General features: G+C 36.0%; 1 protein-coding gene across 1 annotated transcript in view; it reads left to right on the forward strand.

The window, feature by feature from the left end:
- LOC112048660 (gamma-aminobutyric acid receptor subunit beta) overlaps positions 1 to 19,835 on the forward strand; it is a 211,616-nt gene that overhangs the window by 142,985 nt on the left and 48,796 nt on the right. The window contains exons 2-3 of the mRNA XM_024086296.2: positions 15,893 to 15,993; positions 19,407 to 19,474. Of these exons, the coding sequence (XP_023942064.1) occupies positions 15,893 to 15,993; positions 19,407 to 19,474 (169 nt within the window). The remainder of the gene's footprint in view (positions 1 to 15,892; positions 15,994 to 19,406; positions 19,475 to 19,835) is intronic.

Below are 19,835 nucleotides of genomic sequence, written 5' to 3' on the forward strand. Positions count from 1 at the left end.
CAAAGTTATACATGAAATATGCTAAGCCATCGCGCGTGAATACTAATTCATGCTTTAAGGACTTTAAGGATTATTTTTGTGTAACGGTTGCCGCGCTCGACGCGACTCGCGGTGGGAGAAATAAATAAAGAAGTGCAGCCTTAATGAGTAGGCTAGGGGTAGGGTAGGGGTAGGGTAGGGGTAGGGTAGGGGTAGGGTAGGGGTAGGGTAGGGGTAGGGTAGGGGTAGGGTAGGGGTAGGGTAGGGGTAGGGTAGGGGTAGGGTAGGGGTAGGGTAGGGGTAGGGTAGGGGTAGGGTAGGGGTAGGGTAGGGGTAGGGTAGGGGTAGGGTAGGGGTAGGGTAGGGGTAGGGTAGGGGTAGGGTAGGGGTAGGGTAGGGGTAGGGTAGGGGTAGGGTAGGGGTAGGGTAGGGGTAGGGTAGGGGTAGGGTAGGGGTAGGGTAGGGGTAGGGTAGGGGTAGGGTAGGGGTAGGGTAGGGGTAGGGTAGGGGTAGGGTAGGGGTAGGGTAGGGGTAGGGTAGGGGTAGGGTAGGGGTAGGGTAGGGGTAGGGCAAGGTAGGGGTAGGGTAGTGGTGGGGTAGTGGTAGGGTAGGGTTGGGATAGGGTAGGGTAGGGGTAGGATAGAGGTAGGTTAGGGTAGGGTAGGATAGGGGTAGTTGAAAGTTTACAACGACTTTCACGCGGACGAAGTCGCGGGCGTCCGCTAGTAATAAATTTTCTTTAAAGAATGGAAAATATTCCCGAGCAACCTGTATATACAGTACATAATATATAAAAACGTATTTACCATGAAAAGTTTTGATAAATCAAGCAAAAGTAAGCGACGGTCTCATTTAAATGATAGTGGTATCTATTTAAAAAATATATTTTTTCTTTTAAATTAATAAATTTATATGAACATTTTTCTTTATGTTTACTTACCTCGCTTTGCTACGCTGTACCATTGAGAGCAATTTTACAAACCTCCTACAACACTGATTATAATAATAACATCAGAGTATTGTAGGCGGATTGGAAAAACTACCCCCTGTTGTCGCCGCTATCATCGACGACGCCGCATTTCAATTTACATTTTTAATAATAATATATATATAAATGGATTTTTTATTTACATAATTATAAAATCTTGTAGATAGTGCGTCTACCATTTGCGTTTTATTCAATAATTACGAGACATTCTGTATAAATAACTATACAACAATGTAAAAGTGTTGATAAGTAATGATATGGTAGAAAAGTATTTTATTATATTTAGGATTCCGTACCCATTTGGTAAAACGGGACCTTATTACTAAGACTGCGCTGTCCGTAAGGCCGTCTATCTGTCACCAGGCTGTATCTTAGAACCGTGAAGTTAAACAGTTTAAAGGACAATGTCTCTCGTCTATACATTCAGCGCTCCACTGTCATTATACCTATTTTGAATGTCATAAAATTGTCCAATCCGGCAATACCTTCTCAATGATTATTATCAATGAAAAATAATGAATTAATCAATCACAGATGACGATACGCACTCGAAGACAGAGAATTATATAGACAGATATAAATCATTCATCGCATTCCATAAATAAAAGCTATCTAAAATAAATTTAACTGTTTTATTAACTAAACCACTCAAAAAGTGATAAATAACATAGTGCCTACTGATCAGTTTAAAGGCGGTGTCAAAAAACTGAATAAAAGTTTTTTTGTTAAGTTTGATATTTATTGTCAATTATTATTAATGATTTTTGTGCTTTTATTAAAAACTATCAAACCACGGATGCTACGTAGATACTAATATTATGATTAGATTAGTTTTATGTAGATACTAATATTTTTATACATACTCGTACGCCCCACTAGACACTTTGCCTCCGAGTTTAAATCAACAAATATAATCAATAAATAAAATGAATGAATAAATAAATGAATTATCAACATTACCTCTCCTGTTAGCTACGCCATAGTCGGGTAAGAACTTGTCTATTTACTTCTCCGTCTACGAAATTTGTTCATCATAATAAATAGATCCATTGACAATTACTGACAGTACAAGATAATCATACTAATATTATAAAAAGGTAGTTTGTAAGTTTGTGGGTTGGTGTGTTAGGAATATTCTACTGTTGCTTTGCTGGTTTTCCTTACCTCAATCAAGCGCTGAAGCGATGAACGATCTTCATGAATTGAATATTTTTTATTTTTAATGATTTATTTCTAAGAACAATACTCTACTGCCAACAATAACGCCAAATAATATATGCAAATAACCTTAGCAGAGATTTGTACATGAGACGGTGATATTTGGCGAGAATTTTTAATTTAAACAACACACAGCGGACTGACGGCCAAAACTAAACAGAAAGTTTCTATTTTTTTTAAGAACGGTAAATATATTACGTTAGGAAACTTGCAATAAACATTTTAAGGAATATCAGAGATTGTAATAGTATAGTTAGTTTTCATGAATTAATTGTTATGTTTAATACACAGTCAATTGATTGCGTTGTTTTGGGATTGTGGCACGACGTTTTGAGGATATGAGGTTAATTTTTAAATATTTACATTTAAAGTAAATAATATAATAAAAAAATAATGTAAAATTATTTATTAGTTAGCTTCTTGAAAAAACAAAACGCAGAACTCGTAAACGCAGTTACCTGCGTCCGCTAGTTTACAATAAACAAGAACAGAGACTCTCATGAATGAAATATATTTAATATCTGTGATTTATTCACACGTAAATGGTAGTCAATACAGTGTTTAATATTTAATTATAATTTTTTGTCCGCTAGTGTCCGCTGAATTTTAACATCTGAATTATACGTCTTAAAATAAATTAAGAATTACTGTATATACCTAATGTCTGTTGGTTACTGAGGCCAAACACGACAATCTCCAATCACAAATGATGCTATTTCTGTTGCCGCGATAACAACAAATGCTATTTAACATAATGAAATAAATATCTAAGAAGAATTTATTTTACTTACCATAGGTGCTGCTTGGCGATGAAGAGCCGCTGTACGTCAAGAGCAATTTTAAAGTTTTACTTCAACCCTGACTAATAAAATAGGTATCAGACGGAGTAAAGTAAATCCAGAAAACTACCCCGAAATATTGTTTGCGCACGAAGATCCACTTCGGTGTCATTTGGGTACACACAAACTAAAATTATCTCATGCGTTGCTAGGCATCGTTGATATTGGTACAAAAAACATAGTTATTATGTTTTAGCAATTTTCAGGATAGGTGAGATCTATAAGTAGCGCTAAATATTAAATTTTATTAATAGGATTAATAGGTACTCCAAAAAAATATTTAACCTCGAAATCTTTCATTACCAAGTTTGTCCACATCGTCACCTTGATGTCTATTATACTTAATTAATAAAAGTCTAATGGTTATTTATATTAAAACCTAGTATTATTTCATACGTGAATAGTCAAAATATTGTTATGGAATACATTTATTCAAATATTTAAACAGTACCACTGCGACGACATCCTGATACATACTCACATCCATCATGAGAAAGTGATCTCTGAGTTTATACACCTCACGATTATGGAGGTTCTTGGCATTCAAGAAGCCACGTCCTCCACACTGGCGTGGGAGGTACAACCTCATTAAAGATGATGCATCCGGTATGACGTCAGCAGTTTGCGGACCGGACCGGACTCGAATCCACACCCTCCGGTTTCGGAGGCAGAGGTCATATCCACTGGACTATCACAACCCTAAAGTATAGACTGATATAATAAATGTGTTTTACTAGCTGACGGGGTGTAAGGGGGAGGCTAGTACCAGTCAGTCTCCCCAACTGCCAACCTCACCTGCTCGTGGTGCACTCTGCAGATGGACGGACGAGGCTCTGGCGTCCGACAAATGGCGGTATAACCATTCAAAATGACTAGATTTTTAAATGACACAGGCCGGTGTCCGAGCAGCAGCGAGCGACACCGGTACGAGAAATCTGGCGCAGCGCTGACCAACCCTCATGCCCAGAGTGGTCAATATCAAGCAATTTTTGACGGCCTCCGTGGCGCGGTGGTATGAGCGGTGGATTTACAAGACGGTGGTCCTGGGTTCGATCCCCAGCTGGGCTGATTGAGATTTTCTTAATTTGTCCAGGTCTGGCTGGTGGGAGGCTTCGGCCGTGGCTAGTTACCACCCTACCGACAAAGACGTACCGCCAAGCGATTTAGCGTTCCGGTACGATGCCGTGTAGAAACCGAAAGGGGTGTGGATTTTCATCCTCCTCCTAACAAGTTAGCCCGTCCATCTTAGACTACATCACCACTTACCATCAGGTGAGATTGTAGTCAAGGGCTAACTTGTACAGAATAAAAAAAAAAAATTCTTTGTAGATGGACCACCAAAATAAAACGCAGCCCCTAGTCCCCGGCAGCCCTGCTATTCCGGGCTCGGTTTCGGTTACGGCGGGGCAAAGGGTGTTAAGAATCTCCGGCAGGTCAACCAGGTGGACTGACGACATCAAGCGAGTAGTAGGATTTGCTGGATGCAGGTGGCTCAGTATCATTATGTTTGGAAGTCCCTACAAAAGGCCATTGTCCTGCAGTGGACATCCATCGGCTGATATGATGATGATGATGGTGATAATGACTGGCTGACGCTCTGCGGTTTCACCCGCGTAGATATTTCAAAATCGGTTCTGTAGATCTTAAGATTACCCCTTACTATACCACAAACTTTACCTCTTTTTAATATTAGTGATATTAAAAATAATAATGTTTTATTTGTAAGTTTAAATAAAAACACATTACAGAAAAATCCAAGTATATTATTGCTTGTCTACAAAAGTATAAAAAAAAAAACATAATAATTATAACATTACCATAGAAAATATACAGTAAACACGAGAACTAAGGACAACAGATAAGAAACAAAATAAAATCGTAATGCTCAAATAGTTCAATTTTATTTATTACCATTTATTAAACCCATTACAGGCTTATCTCCTTATGCTAGCCACTCACATCCGATAAACCCATATGCCTGCAGCGCTAATGGCTTGACAGCGATAAAACTGATCGTTTGTCGGTCGCGATATGCATGACACTATGCACATCGCGACTTACACACGATCTGTTTTGCTCGTGTGAGCTTACTTGATCGTCAGTGGCTGACATTATAAGAGAGGAGATATGGAGTTTATTACCACCACGCTGCTCTGATGCAGGTTGGTAGGCCTAGGGTGATAATGTTAAATTCGTTTTTGATAAACAGATGATTAATAATGACCGAGGCTAAACGTAATCTCCAAGGTACGAAATTGTAACAAGTGTAACTTCCCAACACCGGTTGAGAGTTTCACTGAAAATTACATAAAAAGAAATTTTCAGTAAACTTATGTGTTCAGAGTTCGAAAATAGTTGCTAGTGTTAAACCACTGTACCTCAAAAAGCAGGTTTAGCCGTCTCATTTATTATCATTAACATCTGATAGTGGTCGTTAGGGAATTCAACATTATCTCTCTGAGTCCGCCAGCCACGTTGGAGCTGGAGTGGTGGGTCTTAACTCTATATCCGCTCTCCTATAAGGAGCTTGAACCTGAAGTGGGTCGATATATGCTAATAATGAGTTAACATCTTATGAAACCTGAAATAAAACACAAATTAATAAATAAATAAAAGTAAACAAACAAACAAAAACAAGAAAATAATAAATAAAAAAATTCGCAAACAATTCAAATAAAAATTAATTATACGTATAGCGCTAATGAACTTTTAACACAAAAAATATTTATTGCATTCATTTATTATTTTTGACTAATGAAATCAATAAACAAAACGAAAAATAATATTTTTGGTACATGAAACACATTTTTTTACAATTAATAAACGTAAACTAAACAAAAAACTAACAAACACTCTAAAAAGAAATAAACAACCATTGAAATTAACAATAAGAATGAAACAATAAATTACAACTCGCTAACAATTGCAAGATAAAAATGATTCACAATTTTATTCAAAAAAAGGAAAAAAGTAAAGATTTTGTTCAATAATATTCCTAGATCATAACCTATTAAATAACGCATTCTTTATCAGAATTGGCAAGATTAGAAATGATTAAGCATGTCGAATTAATTCATTCAAAACTCTTACAAGGGGTTTCGCTGCGAGGCAATAAAATGTTCAGTTATGAAATTCGTCAGAGATCTTTCGTCGTATCGTAGAGAACAGTTTAAGAGACCAGCAATCCAGTGGATTTGTTCAATAAAATCGACTGGACTAGTGATCTTATAAACTATTCTCAAAGAGCAGTTACAGGTTCTATGGCTTCAAAGTTTTCGTAATATTGAGAACGGCGTAACGTCGAATCTAAGAGATCAGTTTCAGAGATAGCCGGCCCAACAGATAGATTTATTAAAATCAATTGAACCAGTGATCTCATTAACTGTTCTCAGAGAACAGTCACAGGAGCAATGGGTTTCTGAAATTTTCACAATGCTGAAACTGGTGAAATGTCGTATCTTAGAGAACAGTTTCAGAGACCACTGACTCAGCAGATATATTTAAAGAAATCAACTGGGTCTGTGATCACAAAAACTATTCTTAAAAAACAGTCACCAAAACTATAAATTTTCACAATTCTGAAACTGGCGAAACGTCGTATCTTAGAGAACAGTTTGAAAGACCACTGATCCAGCAGATTTATTTAAAAAAATCAACTGGGTCTGTGATCTTAAAAACTATTCTTAAAAAACAGTCACCGAAACTATAAGTAACTGAGATTTTCACAATGCTGAAACTGGCGAAACGTCGTATCTTAGAGAACAGTTTCAAAGACCACTGATCCAGCAGATTTATTTAACAAAATCAACTGGGTCGGTGATCTCAAAAACTATTCTCAAAGAAAAGTCACAGGAACGAAATGGATTTCTGAGATTTTCACAATGTTGAAACTGGTGAAACGTCGTATCTTAGAGAACACTTTCGGAGACCACTGATACTGATGTAGATTTATTTAACAAAATCAACTGGGTCTGTGATCTCAAAAACTATTCTCAAAGAGAAGTTACAGGCACCATAACTTTACTAATTTAACTATTTCAACTGGACGTCTATTTACTTCGCGGTCTTAAAGTTAACTGAAAATTTTATTCCTCGTTAGTTCGATGTGAACTGTTTTTGCCTATTCGATGTTCTAATGCCTCGTGGTGGAGGTGTACGGTTACCGTCGTTAGGCGCCGGAAATGCAATGATCAGCAGCTTTTGTGGAATGTTTTGTAGACTAGCTCACCTACGTAGAGCAATCTACCTACGTAGTATACCTACCTGCGCTAGAAAAGTCCATAGCTATTCGTGTCGTTCTGCTACTATAAAAGTTTTAAAATATTATTTAGTGCTGACTTAAAACCTTTATTTAATAATGTACATACATCATCATGAGGTTATTTTAATGGCCTACTGCAAGAAAATGCCTTCATTCTTATAGGAGAGGAGACAGGGGGCAGCTTAGACCCATTTCGCTAAACCGATGCGGGTGGCGCGCTTAGGTTTGACTTTAATCTATTTCCGACATTGACAATTTCAATCCTTAGAATAGGTAAACAAGGGATGATTGATTTTTATTTAACCATTATTTGTATGTAAACCAATCATAACTTTTTTGAGTGGTCCGATTTTGATAATACTTTTTATAATAGATAGAGTATATTTTGCAATTGGTCCTATATAAATTAAAAAAAAAAACGATTCCAACCCAAGGGTAGGACGACAGGGGACGATTGATTGTCTGCCCATTAGTTGTATCATTGGCATCGCCATATAACTGATCAGTAGATAGAAAATATTATTACGTTTTCTTTTGCTTATTAGTTTCCTGCATACCTACGTTTGTGTATTTAATTTTTTAATTTTTTATTATTTAAATAGCTTAGATATTGTTTAAACAACATAAATCATTCCGTCCTCACACCGAAATATTTCTGATTTCAAATAATATCATAAAAGAAACTAAATAAAAAAAAATCATCTAAATCGGAACTATTCTCGAAGACATCGATTAAAATGCTCTATTGCTTCCAGTAGTATTGTCAATCGTATTTTTGGCAATTTTATTCAAATTACGAAAAATACTATGTTACCGACATTATTATATCTACGTTCAATCGCACAGACAACATCGATCTTTATTTAAGTTGGTTAAAAGTTTTAATATATTATGTAGGTATATATAATACTAGATTGTTATACAAGGGGCTAAAAAGACCCATTATACACGAGGTATTTTTAGGGCCCGAGACGTAAGGCGAGGGACCTAAATAGAAACCGAGTTTATAATGGGTTTAGCCCCGCGTGTTACACTCTGCTTTTCACTACGATTGCGAGAAAATAAAATAGTTTAGTACAATATTCAATGATTTATTTTAATTGAAAATTAAATGTGCAAAGTCTACAATTTTGGATGTTAAGGGAGATGCTTTTACCCGGTAACATAATTTCCGACTACTGTGAAGATGAATAATGAGTATGTGAGGTAAACGTGGGAGATAACAGTCAAACAACAAAACAAAACAAAAAAACTCCTTTTGTAAGTGAATCCATTCTTTGTTGTTTTCTCCACTTATTAAATTTTTCGTAGGTATTCGTAGGTATCGTAGGTAAGTATTTAAGTAAATGCGTTTCGACTTTGATGGTAACAGATTGAAAATTTTATTCATCTCCAAATTAGGATCACCATTCTCACTAGATGAAGACAACAATAATAATTATTGTTGAAAAATATGTAAGTTACGGTCACAAATTTACAATGAATTTCTTAAAAAAAATCAAGTGTGTATTATTCACGCCAATTGTTTTTTAAATTCTCGCTTTTTCATTTTATTTTTTTCACATGAGAAAAAGGCAAAGGTAGACAAGAATTAAAAAAAACAAAATTACTTTAGCCCCTAGAGGCTAAAATGCTTGTTTAGCCCCGCTGTGGAGTGGTAATATGACAGTGGTTTTGAGCTAGAGTAGTGAAAACACCTTTTGTCACCATTTATAGAAAATAGCTTAGTAAAGATCAACGTGACGAATTTTACACCTCACTATTAAAGTTGCTTCCCACAGAACATGTGGAAAACGCTAAAAATAACGCTTTAGCAATAGAAATAGCAAGTGGGTATATCCTCATGTTTGAAGAGTTACACTAATGTGTTTGTATTATATACATAAAGTCTAGTTATTTATTTATTTATTCATTTAAGTTACATTTCCATTATAATATTCAACACATGTCATAGATAAAATGTCATAATTACTACAAATGGAACCCTGTGAGGGTATTGTAACTACAAATTATAAGTAACACTTAACTTAACATGTCATTAGATAAGTAGAGAAGCGGATTTATTGTTTTTCGGTCAAAAAGTCATTAATTTTATAATAAATTTTTAAAGCAAAAAGTTTTTTAATGTTAATAAAAACTCATTAATGTTTTCCTTTTCCTTAATGCTTTACGGTAATTAATTATATATTTGTATGTACATTTTGTGCGGGCTAGTGCTGTGCATTTTTAAATTTGACTTTGGCTGTACTAAGTTCAATTTACGCGCGCTCCATAATTTATTTTTTCGTGACAATTCATTTAATTTTTGAAAAAATTCTGGATTTTTCCTTACAAATTTGCATGTTTTTAAGATATATAGACTTGGTAGGGTAAGAACTTTTAATGATTTAAAGTGGGGTACACAACTTTCAGTTTTTTTAAGGTTTTTTATAATGCGAATACATTTATTTTGTAGGGTGAATAGTTGTTGTGCATCTGTGCTATTGCCCCGTATAATGACACCGTAAGTCAGGTAGGCATTTGCGTACGCGAAGTAGGCTTATAATTTCGATTCCATGTCAGTCGATTTTTTAGCTCTTTTAGTGTATATGTGAAACGAAATAGTTTAGTTTTAATTTTTCGAATGTGTGTTTTCCAATTTAAATTACTATCAATATCTAAACGAGTTTAAGCATTCCAGGTTGGTTCCATCGTACGAAATATTTAAAGTTAGTGGTGGTTTTTGATAAGGTCAAAATTGCATAATTTTGGTTTTTTGGAAGTTTATTTCTAGGTAAATTAAGTAAATTATACGATTAAGCGACCATACGCTTAATCGTATAATTTACTTAAAAGTATATTATATTGGACTTTATCGTAAGCTTTTGTCATATCAAGTAATATACCTATCGCGTATTTTTTGTCGCCAAGAGTGCTAAGTATTTGGTCAATGTATTTTACCAGTGATAAAGTACTAACTAAAGTGTAATAACTCTATATGATCTTTATTAAAGTCTATTTTTAGGGTTCCGTAGTCCACAAGAAACCTTAGTAAAGATTATAGTTTCGACATACCCTGTCTGTTCGTCCGTCCGTGGTTCAGCACAGAGACTATTACTGCTAAAACGCTGATTAGCTTGAGTATGTAAATTAAAAATATGAACAAAGTTGTAAAATAAAATCTTGAAAAACCGTTTTTAGAATACCTCTCCTATATGTATAGTAGGGATGAATTAATTGTTTTTCACTCGTTTATTTCATAGCATGGAGAGTTGGATAGGTCTTTAAAATATATAGGGGTCTTCTACCAACATATTTCGATTTAAGGATCTATTTGTAAAATATTGTGGTTTTAAGAGTTAATTCTTGCTAGCATCGTCCCCGCCCTCTACCGGCTAAACGGTTGTATAAGGATACGTTAAAAAAATCACGAGAGTAGGATATAATATAATGAAATTACAAGGAAAAATATAAAAGCTCTGTAGCAATTGCTATCGAAAGAATAATAGTCAACCAACTTAAAAAAACGTAATTGGAAATCGAAAATTGCATACTAATTCCGTTGTTAATTAAAAAGATAAAACTGATAATAAGATAGATTAGAGTCTGTTTAAACCAGAAAACTGAAATTCGGTATATATGTGGATATTAATTATGTCTATAAAGTGAAAAAATAAAATATGAAAAATAATTTTGGGGTCCCTTCCCTACATGCAAAGTGACGATGAATTTTTATCGTCTATCCCATGATGCGGGGTATCGTAATTGGTATTTTTGTGCATTACATAAAGGATCAAAGTGCAAATAAATCCACGGAACCCTACACTGCGCGTGGCCCGACACGCACTTTAACGGTTTTTCTTACTGTTTTTTGCTTTATTATTTAATAAATGGGTGCCAATAAAAATAATAATTAATTAGAATAAACAACTTTCAACTCTTAATTAAGAAAACAAGTTTCTTTTTTCAAAAACTAAAGACCAACAATATATTTCCTATTTTCATGATTCATGATTTCCAACTATGCACTATCTAGCGGACGCCCGGGACTCCGTCCGCGTGGAGTTTAGTTTTCGAGATAAAAAGTAGCCTATGTGTTAGTCCAGACGATAATGTATCATATTACATTTTCAGCTAATTCGGTTTAGTAGTCGACGTGTGAAAGAGTAAAAAACATTCATATCATCAAAATCATCATTTTTCGCAAATCTGGGGAAACCTTGGATTTTTTCGGGATAAAAAGTATGTGTTAATCCAGAGTAAAATCTATTTCCATTCCAAATTTCAGGCAAATCACTTCAGTAGAAGCGACGTTAAAGAGGAACAACATCCAAACATTAATATAATCCATACATCCAATCATGAATCATGAAAATAGGAAATAAATGAAAAAAAAAAAAAAAATAACTTTCGCGCTTATAATATTAATAGGATTGTGAGTGTGCTATATTTTTACACATTATGGGTGTTCGTTATTTTTATTTTTTATTCTTTACAAGTTAGCCCTTGACTACAATCTCACCTGATGGTAAGTGATGATGCAGTCTAAGATGGAAGCGGGCTAACTTGTTAGGAGGAGGATGAAAATCCACACCCGTTTCGGTTTCACGGCATCGTACCGGAACGCTAAATCGCTTGGCGGTACGTATTTGCCTGTAGGTAGTAACTAGCCACGTTTAAGACACGCTGCCGGGTACTAAATTGTCTCGCTTCCGACAGCGATAGCTTTAGCGTTCTATGTTGCTACCTATGAATAGGTATTGATAGTTCATGGCGGATGGAATTCCAAGAGCAAGCAATGTATACTTGCGCAGGGTGTCAAATTCATTATTTTCAGAATGAGAGCTAGCGAGAGCCAGATAAACATCATTTTATGAAGGCTGTTAGTTTGACAGTCTATTCTCCTACCATACGCACTCGTAAGTGTCATCATTATCATTATCAACCCATATTCGGCTCACTGCTGAGCTTGAGTCTCCTCTCAGAATGAGTGGGGTTAAGGCAACAGTCCACCACGCTGGCCCAATGCGGATTGGCAGACTTTACACACGCAGAGAATCAAGACAATTCTCTGGTATGCAGGTTTTCTCACGATGTTTTTCCTTCACCATTTGAGACACGTGATAATCAATTTCTAAAAATGCACACAACTGTTTTGTCCGAAAGTACCACGCTGGGCTAGCGGGTTGGTCAGCACAGAGCTAGATTTTTAAACCGGTTTCGCTTCTGCCCTATACATCGATGAGGCATTTAATAATCTAGCCTGTGGGAATAAATTCCTCGGTCGGAAAAATTAGTCGGTCGCCAGAGCCTCGTCGGTTCATCTGCAGAGTCCACCACGAGCAGGTGAAGTTGGCAGTTGGGGAGATTGATTGATATTTATATCACTGTACAAACATCATTGAAAAAATAGTAGATCTAATTTTGATGCAGATATAAGGATTTTCGTAAGTAACATGTCAAATTAAAGACTTACATAAGCAAAAGCGAGTCTACGTGGTTTGCATATGTGCACAGCTGGTCTATTCACTATTTTGGTCTTTATTATCAACCTATTTAAATAAACAACAAATCAACCGACAAAATTTGACGGCCTCCGTGGCGCAGTGGTATGCGCGGTGGATTTACAAAACGGAGGTCCTGGGTTCGATCCCCGGCTAGGCAGATTGAGATTTTCTTAATTTGTCCAGGTCTGGCTGGTGGGAGGCTTCGGCCGTGGCTAGTTACCACCCTACCGGCAAAGACGTACCGCCAAGCGATTTAGTGTTCCGGTACGATGCCGTGTAGAAACCAAAAAGGGGTGTGGATTTTCATCCTCCTCCTAACAAGTTAGCCCGCTTCCATCTTAGACTGCATCATCACTTACCATCAGGTGAGATTGTAGTCAAGGGCTAACTTGTAAAGAATAAAAAAAAAAAAAAAAAAAAAATGTCATCTACTTACTACCTATATGATATCCCCCAGTAAGGACCGGATGACATTTGTATTTTGCATCATAGAATGTAGATGACATTTGTCAATTAACTGTGCGGTTCCCGGTGTAAGAATAAGGCCGCTCCATATCTCCGTGGATATCGTGAAAGGCGACTAAGGGAAAACGTCGCAAGTGGGTAACAATACAACAGATTAAACGGTAATAGTGTTACCCACATTCTGACAAAGGGCCTACTGCCAATGAGATGCCTATTGAACCGAAAGGTCGCGGTTAGAAAAACCCACCTAACTGAGGATTCCCATTCCCGTGACTAGGCTGGCCTATATTTAGGTCAGAGAAACAGTATTGCCATACAACCATCAATCGTAGATCGTTAGGTAGGCCTCGAAACGCCGCGGAATTGTCATTGGTTTCGCAAATAGTTAAGAATGAAAAGTAACAAGTTTCTCATTATTCGCTTGTGTTTTTACACTTCCAAAATGATCACGAAGGCATAAATAAGGGACTAAACAAGAAAAAAAACAGTAAAATATTTTTTTTTAGTCACAGCCTGCGCTTGTTGCATACTAAGTTCAGATGTGCGTGCACGTCTTTGGGTAATGACATAATATTGTGCGTACTTTAGTATGGCGGGGCCCTTCTAACGATTTATATCGATGCATACAACGTAGTAATATTGCCAAGTATTATTTGTACATAGGTATTTATTTTTCTTTTCTTTTTGTTAAATATAAAACTAATATAATAATATGTAATAAATAATTAATATTAACATAAAAACGCTCATCATTTATTCGATATATGAACAATCACTAGCCGTCAAACATAATCGGCTATTAAGATGGACAATTGGGCATATCATATGACAGATTAATTCAACAATACGCTTTTGTTTTGTTGGGTCCCGTCCCGTCCGTATTGTACAATCTACTTAGTACATACATCTATACAAATAAATAACGTTAAATTGTCTGTGAAATAATAAACTTCGGTGTTTTTTATTCAAAAAATAAAGTATTAAAACGTTTGCCTGTCTATGTATCTTTTGGAACTAGCTAATTTCCGACGCTACTTGGCCAATTTTAACGTTACTTTCACTATTATGTGTTAAATAATAATTAACATTACTCATTATCATAGTTTATTTTAAGGCAAATAAAATGTTAATAAATATGGAATAAAAAAATTAAAAATTGTATGTTTTATTTCAGTCTTCATTTTGAAGATAAATTTAACTAAAAGACTAGATAACCCGACAGGCAGTGACGTGCACAACGTTTCAATTACGTATATATTGTACAAAATAAAATAAAAAATCCTTTTCCTATGTAAGTTCGTAATGAATTCTTAGTGTAGGCAATGCTTTTTTGTATCTGTGAAGTGCACGCCACTGCTAACAGAGGTATAGCTTGGCAAGTTCGTTGAAGACACTCCCATGACATGCGGGTGACGGGGGGAAAGGACTGCGCGCATATGAAGGCGTGCGCGCGGGGCTTCCTGGCCCGCGCGGACCACCGGGAGTGCTACGAACGAATTTGCCAAGCTATAGCCCTGCCACGGAGAGTCAAAGTTTGTGAGGTTGTAGGGGTAAAGACTAGATCTACTGAACCGATATAAAAATATTTGTATTACCAACTAGCGGACCCGTTCAAGCTAAGCTTTGACTTCTGTGCACTTCTTTCCTACCCCTACCTACCCTACAGCTGACCTACCTCTACCCTACCTCTTCCCTAACCCTACCCTACCCCTACCCTACCCCTACCCAATAAATAACTTTCCGTAAGAAATATACTCGTACTTCAAGGAGTACTCTAAAAAAATTGCGAAATCGGTTCATCCGTTCTCGAGATTTACGCTTCAAGACTGATTTTTATATTGTAGATAGAATGACACTTTATTTGTGAGAGTTATAGATCACCATATTCTCACAGGAACGGGAGCTACGCGCGTTAAACCGCGGAGCGTCTGCTAGTTTCGTGTAAAAAAAAGGCCGCTCTCCCATAGAGATAAATAAATATATTAATATGGAACGCAATTGCCATGCCGCCACAAACACTGTTATACGAGAACTTTGCAGTAAAAGAGCCCGTGGTGCTTAATTTGCAGTTACTAAATCGACATAGAAACCGATTAGATTCAGTAGATTAGATGGTAGGAAGAAGAAATGGTTATTAACTTTTTCGCTTTCAGTGGTGGGAAAAAAAAAACTACAAACTTTTTAATTAGATAATTTTAATTACTGAAATTGTTTAAATATTAGCAATTATTTGGGGGATTAAAACATTTTTACTTCAAAATAAAAAAAAAACCGCGCACGTGCTCTAGAACAGAAATACAAGGGTTTTATTTTATAACTTCGGAATCCTCTCACTCCCTTACGTTAAATTGTTCCCTCCCTCCTTCCCTCAAATGAATTTGCTAAATGCACAGCACTTAGCTTTACTTAATACTTAACCTATCTTACTTGGTTGAGTATTTCTGAATTAAGTTTTTGTTTTGGTTGCCCTATACCTGCCCCCCTATATTGGGCTGTGGTGTACTTGGTACAACAACATGCATGCTCAAGTCCCATATGTTAATCAGCCGCGCTCGAGTAACTCCAAAAATCATATCTTCGGCTCCCCTACTATTATGTCATACTAGATTGGCAGGCTTCGATTATTACTTCTAAAGTTCTTAAATTATCTTTGCAGGGGAACCGGACGAGGGGGAATGTTTGGAGATGTCAACATATCTGCGATATTGGACTCACTTAGTGTAAGCTATGACAAGCGAGTAAGACCTAACTATGGAGGTAAGTCACACGTTGCACGCCTTTTTCGTAATATCTGCCCAATAGAGCTTTGCGGATTTTTTGTATAATTGTTTTTGTTTTTACTTGTAATGCCATCTCTTCCTGTCTGCGATATATCTAGTGAAGAGAAAAACACATATTGCCGACCAAACCGAAACCTCGCCAACTCGTTCATCACAACACGATGAAAGAGAGAGTTATATTCGTTTGCGCCGTTACTGGTCGACATGTTATTCTCTCCTCCCGAGTTGATATATCGTGGTCAGCAACTTAGGCCTATGCTTCAGTAGGCCTAGTAGTAATTATTTCTACTATTCCCGGAAGTCAGTTTGACTTTTGACATTCTACTGCAGGAAGTTGATAGCACTAAAACCTATTGAGACGTAAAGAAGCGTCAACATAACAGAAACCCATCGTAAAATATTTACCGTTGCTTAGCAACCACCTCCGTGTAAATAAATGTTTCGGCATTGCTGATGCTTCTTTACTCCTAAATTGCCAAACGCTTGTTTATGCAACTTACTACTGCATCCAAAACTTAACAGTCTTCCGGGAGTAGAAAAATTATACTAGTATGTTAAGCAACCAACTTAAGAGATAAAAAATGTACGAGCCAAAAGAAAGATTATTTTTGTTGCGTTTTCTAAAATACAACGACACCTACCTACGAAAAAATTAAAAAAGCAAAACAATATCCGAATATCAAATTTTATGAAATCGTCAAACCTTTATATTACACGTAATATGTTTTAACGGTTGTATAATAGGGGGTATTAAATTACATTTTATAAAACGTATGAAGTGTGTTTTATGAATGAGCCACGAGTATTTTAATACCAAGCACCGTTTTTATCAAAAATTTTATCAAAAATCTTTAATCTAACTCCCCCCACGGATAACCTAGCGTCGCATCGCCATTATAGAGCTCTATATGTGTGTAATTTTAAACTAAACAGCATAACCTCACTCTTTATATACAAAATCGTATTGCGTATGACTACAATCATGCCTAATTCTTAAAAATCCAAGAACTTAGAACTCTTACTGTAATAGAACAGCTCTTCTAGAGCTCTAATAGAAAAAAAATAACATGATATTTACTTTATTGATTACTTTATTGACACAAAACTTCAATTATAAATTAAAATATGTATCACAATGACACAGATCACTTGTATTAATAAAAATTTTAATTAAAAAAATTCAACCGACTTCCAACTCAAAAATTAACCTAAACTAAAAAGCAAAAAATAACATCTTACCTATGTGCTACCTTCTGATCAGTTTGAAGGCGGTGCCAAGCCATTAGTATCATCAGACCAACTCCAGACCTTCATAAAATTATAGTGGTTTAAAATACCTTATGGAAACACTAACAAACGCACTAGCTGTCTCTACGATTTTCGAAAGTTCCCCTCGATTTCTCCAGGATGCCATCATCAGATCCTGACATGAAAAAAATGGGACCATGGGACCACCCTGGAATCAAACCCTTCAAAACAAAAAAAGAATTTTCAAAATCGGTCCACAAATGACGGATTTATCGCTGGATATACATAAAAAAAAAAAAAAACATACATACAGCCGAACGTAGAACCTCCTCCTTTTTGGAAGTCGGTTAAAAAGTTTAACAAATAAAAAGGATAGAATGAATACTAATATGCCTATTAAAATTCTTTTAAAATTTAAATTAATACTTGCCCATTAATATTTAATATTGTGAGATTTCAGATTATGCGGAAATACCAAAAACAAAACTCAAAAGAAAAGTTATATGTTTTTCATTCAAAGTTCTTGTAATTTCATTTTGTCTTACCTACATAAAATTAATCGGAGTTATACATAAAAAACGTTGTATGAGATATGACTTTCTGCGATATGACTTCTTCATATCGCAGAAAGTCAGTCAAGTCAAAGTAATTTCAAATGTCCAAAATTTGTTTAAGGTATTGATAATTATTTATTTGATTCTATCATAAATAAAACTAGAAACGTTTTGTAAAGGCTAAAAGTTTGACAACTTGTAGGTAATAGGTAAGCTAGTAGATCTTCCGCCAAAGATGAAAATATCATTGGACCTTAAATGGGATTTTTTCAATTAGGCTTAGTTTAAGGATTATCATCATGATAATCGAAAAAAATAAATAAAATCGAAAATTTAATATTAAAGATACGAAGGTTTCAAACCCGCCTTGGTCAGAAAAGAGCCAAAAAGGTTTAAATTTTTTGTGTTTACCACCATTCTTGGGCTGAAGTACCTCACCACAGCTAAAAAAACCTAAAGGCAGGAAAGCTTTTCGTCTTGCCCGACAAACTTCGGTAGATCATGATAATGAATACTTAAATGTACCTAACAAAAATGTTTTATTGTATAACTTTTTTACTGTTAAAATACAGACAGATCTCTGAGTTCTTGGTTTTTTTAGGGATGATTGTAGTCAAGCAAGTCTTTTATATACTCGTATATACAATAGTTAATTTACACCGTTTAGTTTATATTACGCTCTATAGTAATAATAACATTTAATGTATTTTGAACAAAAGTTACTTAATATAACAATCGCATGTTAATAGATAAAGTAAATTATGAAACGGGGCATAACTTGATATTTAAAATACTCGTAGTATGTAGGTACGTTATTATGCAACCGTTACATAACTAATATAAGTGTTGGAATAAAACTATGAAAATTATCATAATCATCATCACGATTATGAAAGTACGATAGGATCCCTGTGACCTGGAAATCATACTCTTATCGTATGTGTGTGTGCGTGCGTGTGCGTGTGTGTGGTTGTGTGTCTTGCGTAGAAAATATCCTGTATAGAGTTACAAGTTATAATACATCCCGAAATTTTGTTCGACGTATACCGTCTTCAAAATTCTAACTCTATATTTTGTGCCTGCCTCGTTGGTCCAATATGGGTTAGGATCACGAGATGACATTTCTATAATAAAATTCTCAGCCTTGGGTTGGGAAGAGCACTCTAAATGCAGTCGGTCCCGGTTATTATCGATAAGTTCGATTTAAGATTAAGGTTCGAAGATTCCTTAAAAACAAGATTTATTTTGATTTTGGAAATTTCAGTTCCCTTTCTCATCTCTTCATAAAAGTGCAATTTCTAGAAATCTTTCTTAGTGGATTACAATTTATTAAATAAGCCTTTCTAAGTAGATTTGTTTCGAAAGAGCTTGTAAACTAAGCCTATGAAATAAATGAATTATGACTTTGACTTTGACTTTGATTTGGCTGTGCGTTGATCAATCAGACAGTCAGTTATAAAAATGATAGTTGAGAGAGTACATTGAATATTTGATCAGTTACTTTAGCTCCCATATAATAAAAAATCGAAAAGTGTAAAAGCGCGGTATACTGAAAATGCCGCCGGATGTATCCCATGTAAACTTTCAGGACCTCCAGTGGACGTGGGTGTCACCATGTACGTGCTGTCGATCAGCTCGTTATCTGAAGTGAAAATGGTATTTAAGAGAGTAATATTTAAGTAGATGGTCACTTAGAAGAGCGTACGTTCCTACCTAGCGTAAGATCACCTTCGAACGAAGCGAGATGGTTCGATCGAGGGGGTCAGGCGTCACATCCCGTCACGTCCTCTGGTTTGGTTTTCACGGCGCGGGCGCGCGCGACTCACGATTGGGCTTGATTGCAGGTCCGCCAGTGGAGGTGGGCGTCACCATGTATGTGCTCTCTATCGGCTCCGTCTCCGAAGTGCTCATGGTACTCGCAACTGTCAGCTCACGCTTGTCTCGGTCGCTCCGGCCGCGGCCGCCGCGACCGAGCAGCCCCAGACACGAGGCTGCGAGCATGCCGGCGTATTGGAGC

Source organism: Bicyclus anynana, chromosome Z (assembly GCF_947172395.1).
Source record: "Bicyclus anynana chromosome Z, ilBicAnyn1.1, whole genome shotgun sequence".
Classification (NCBI taxonomy): domain Eukaryota; kingdom Metazoa; phylum Arthropoda; class Insecta; order Lepidoptera; family Nymphalidae; genus Bicyclus; species Bicyclus anynana.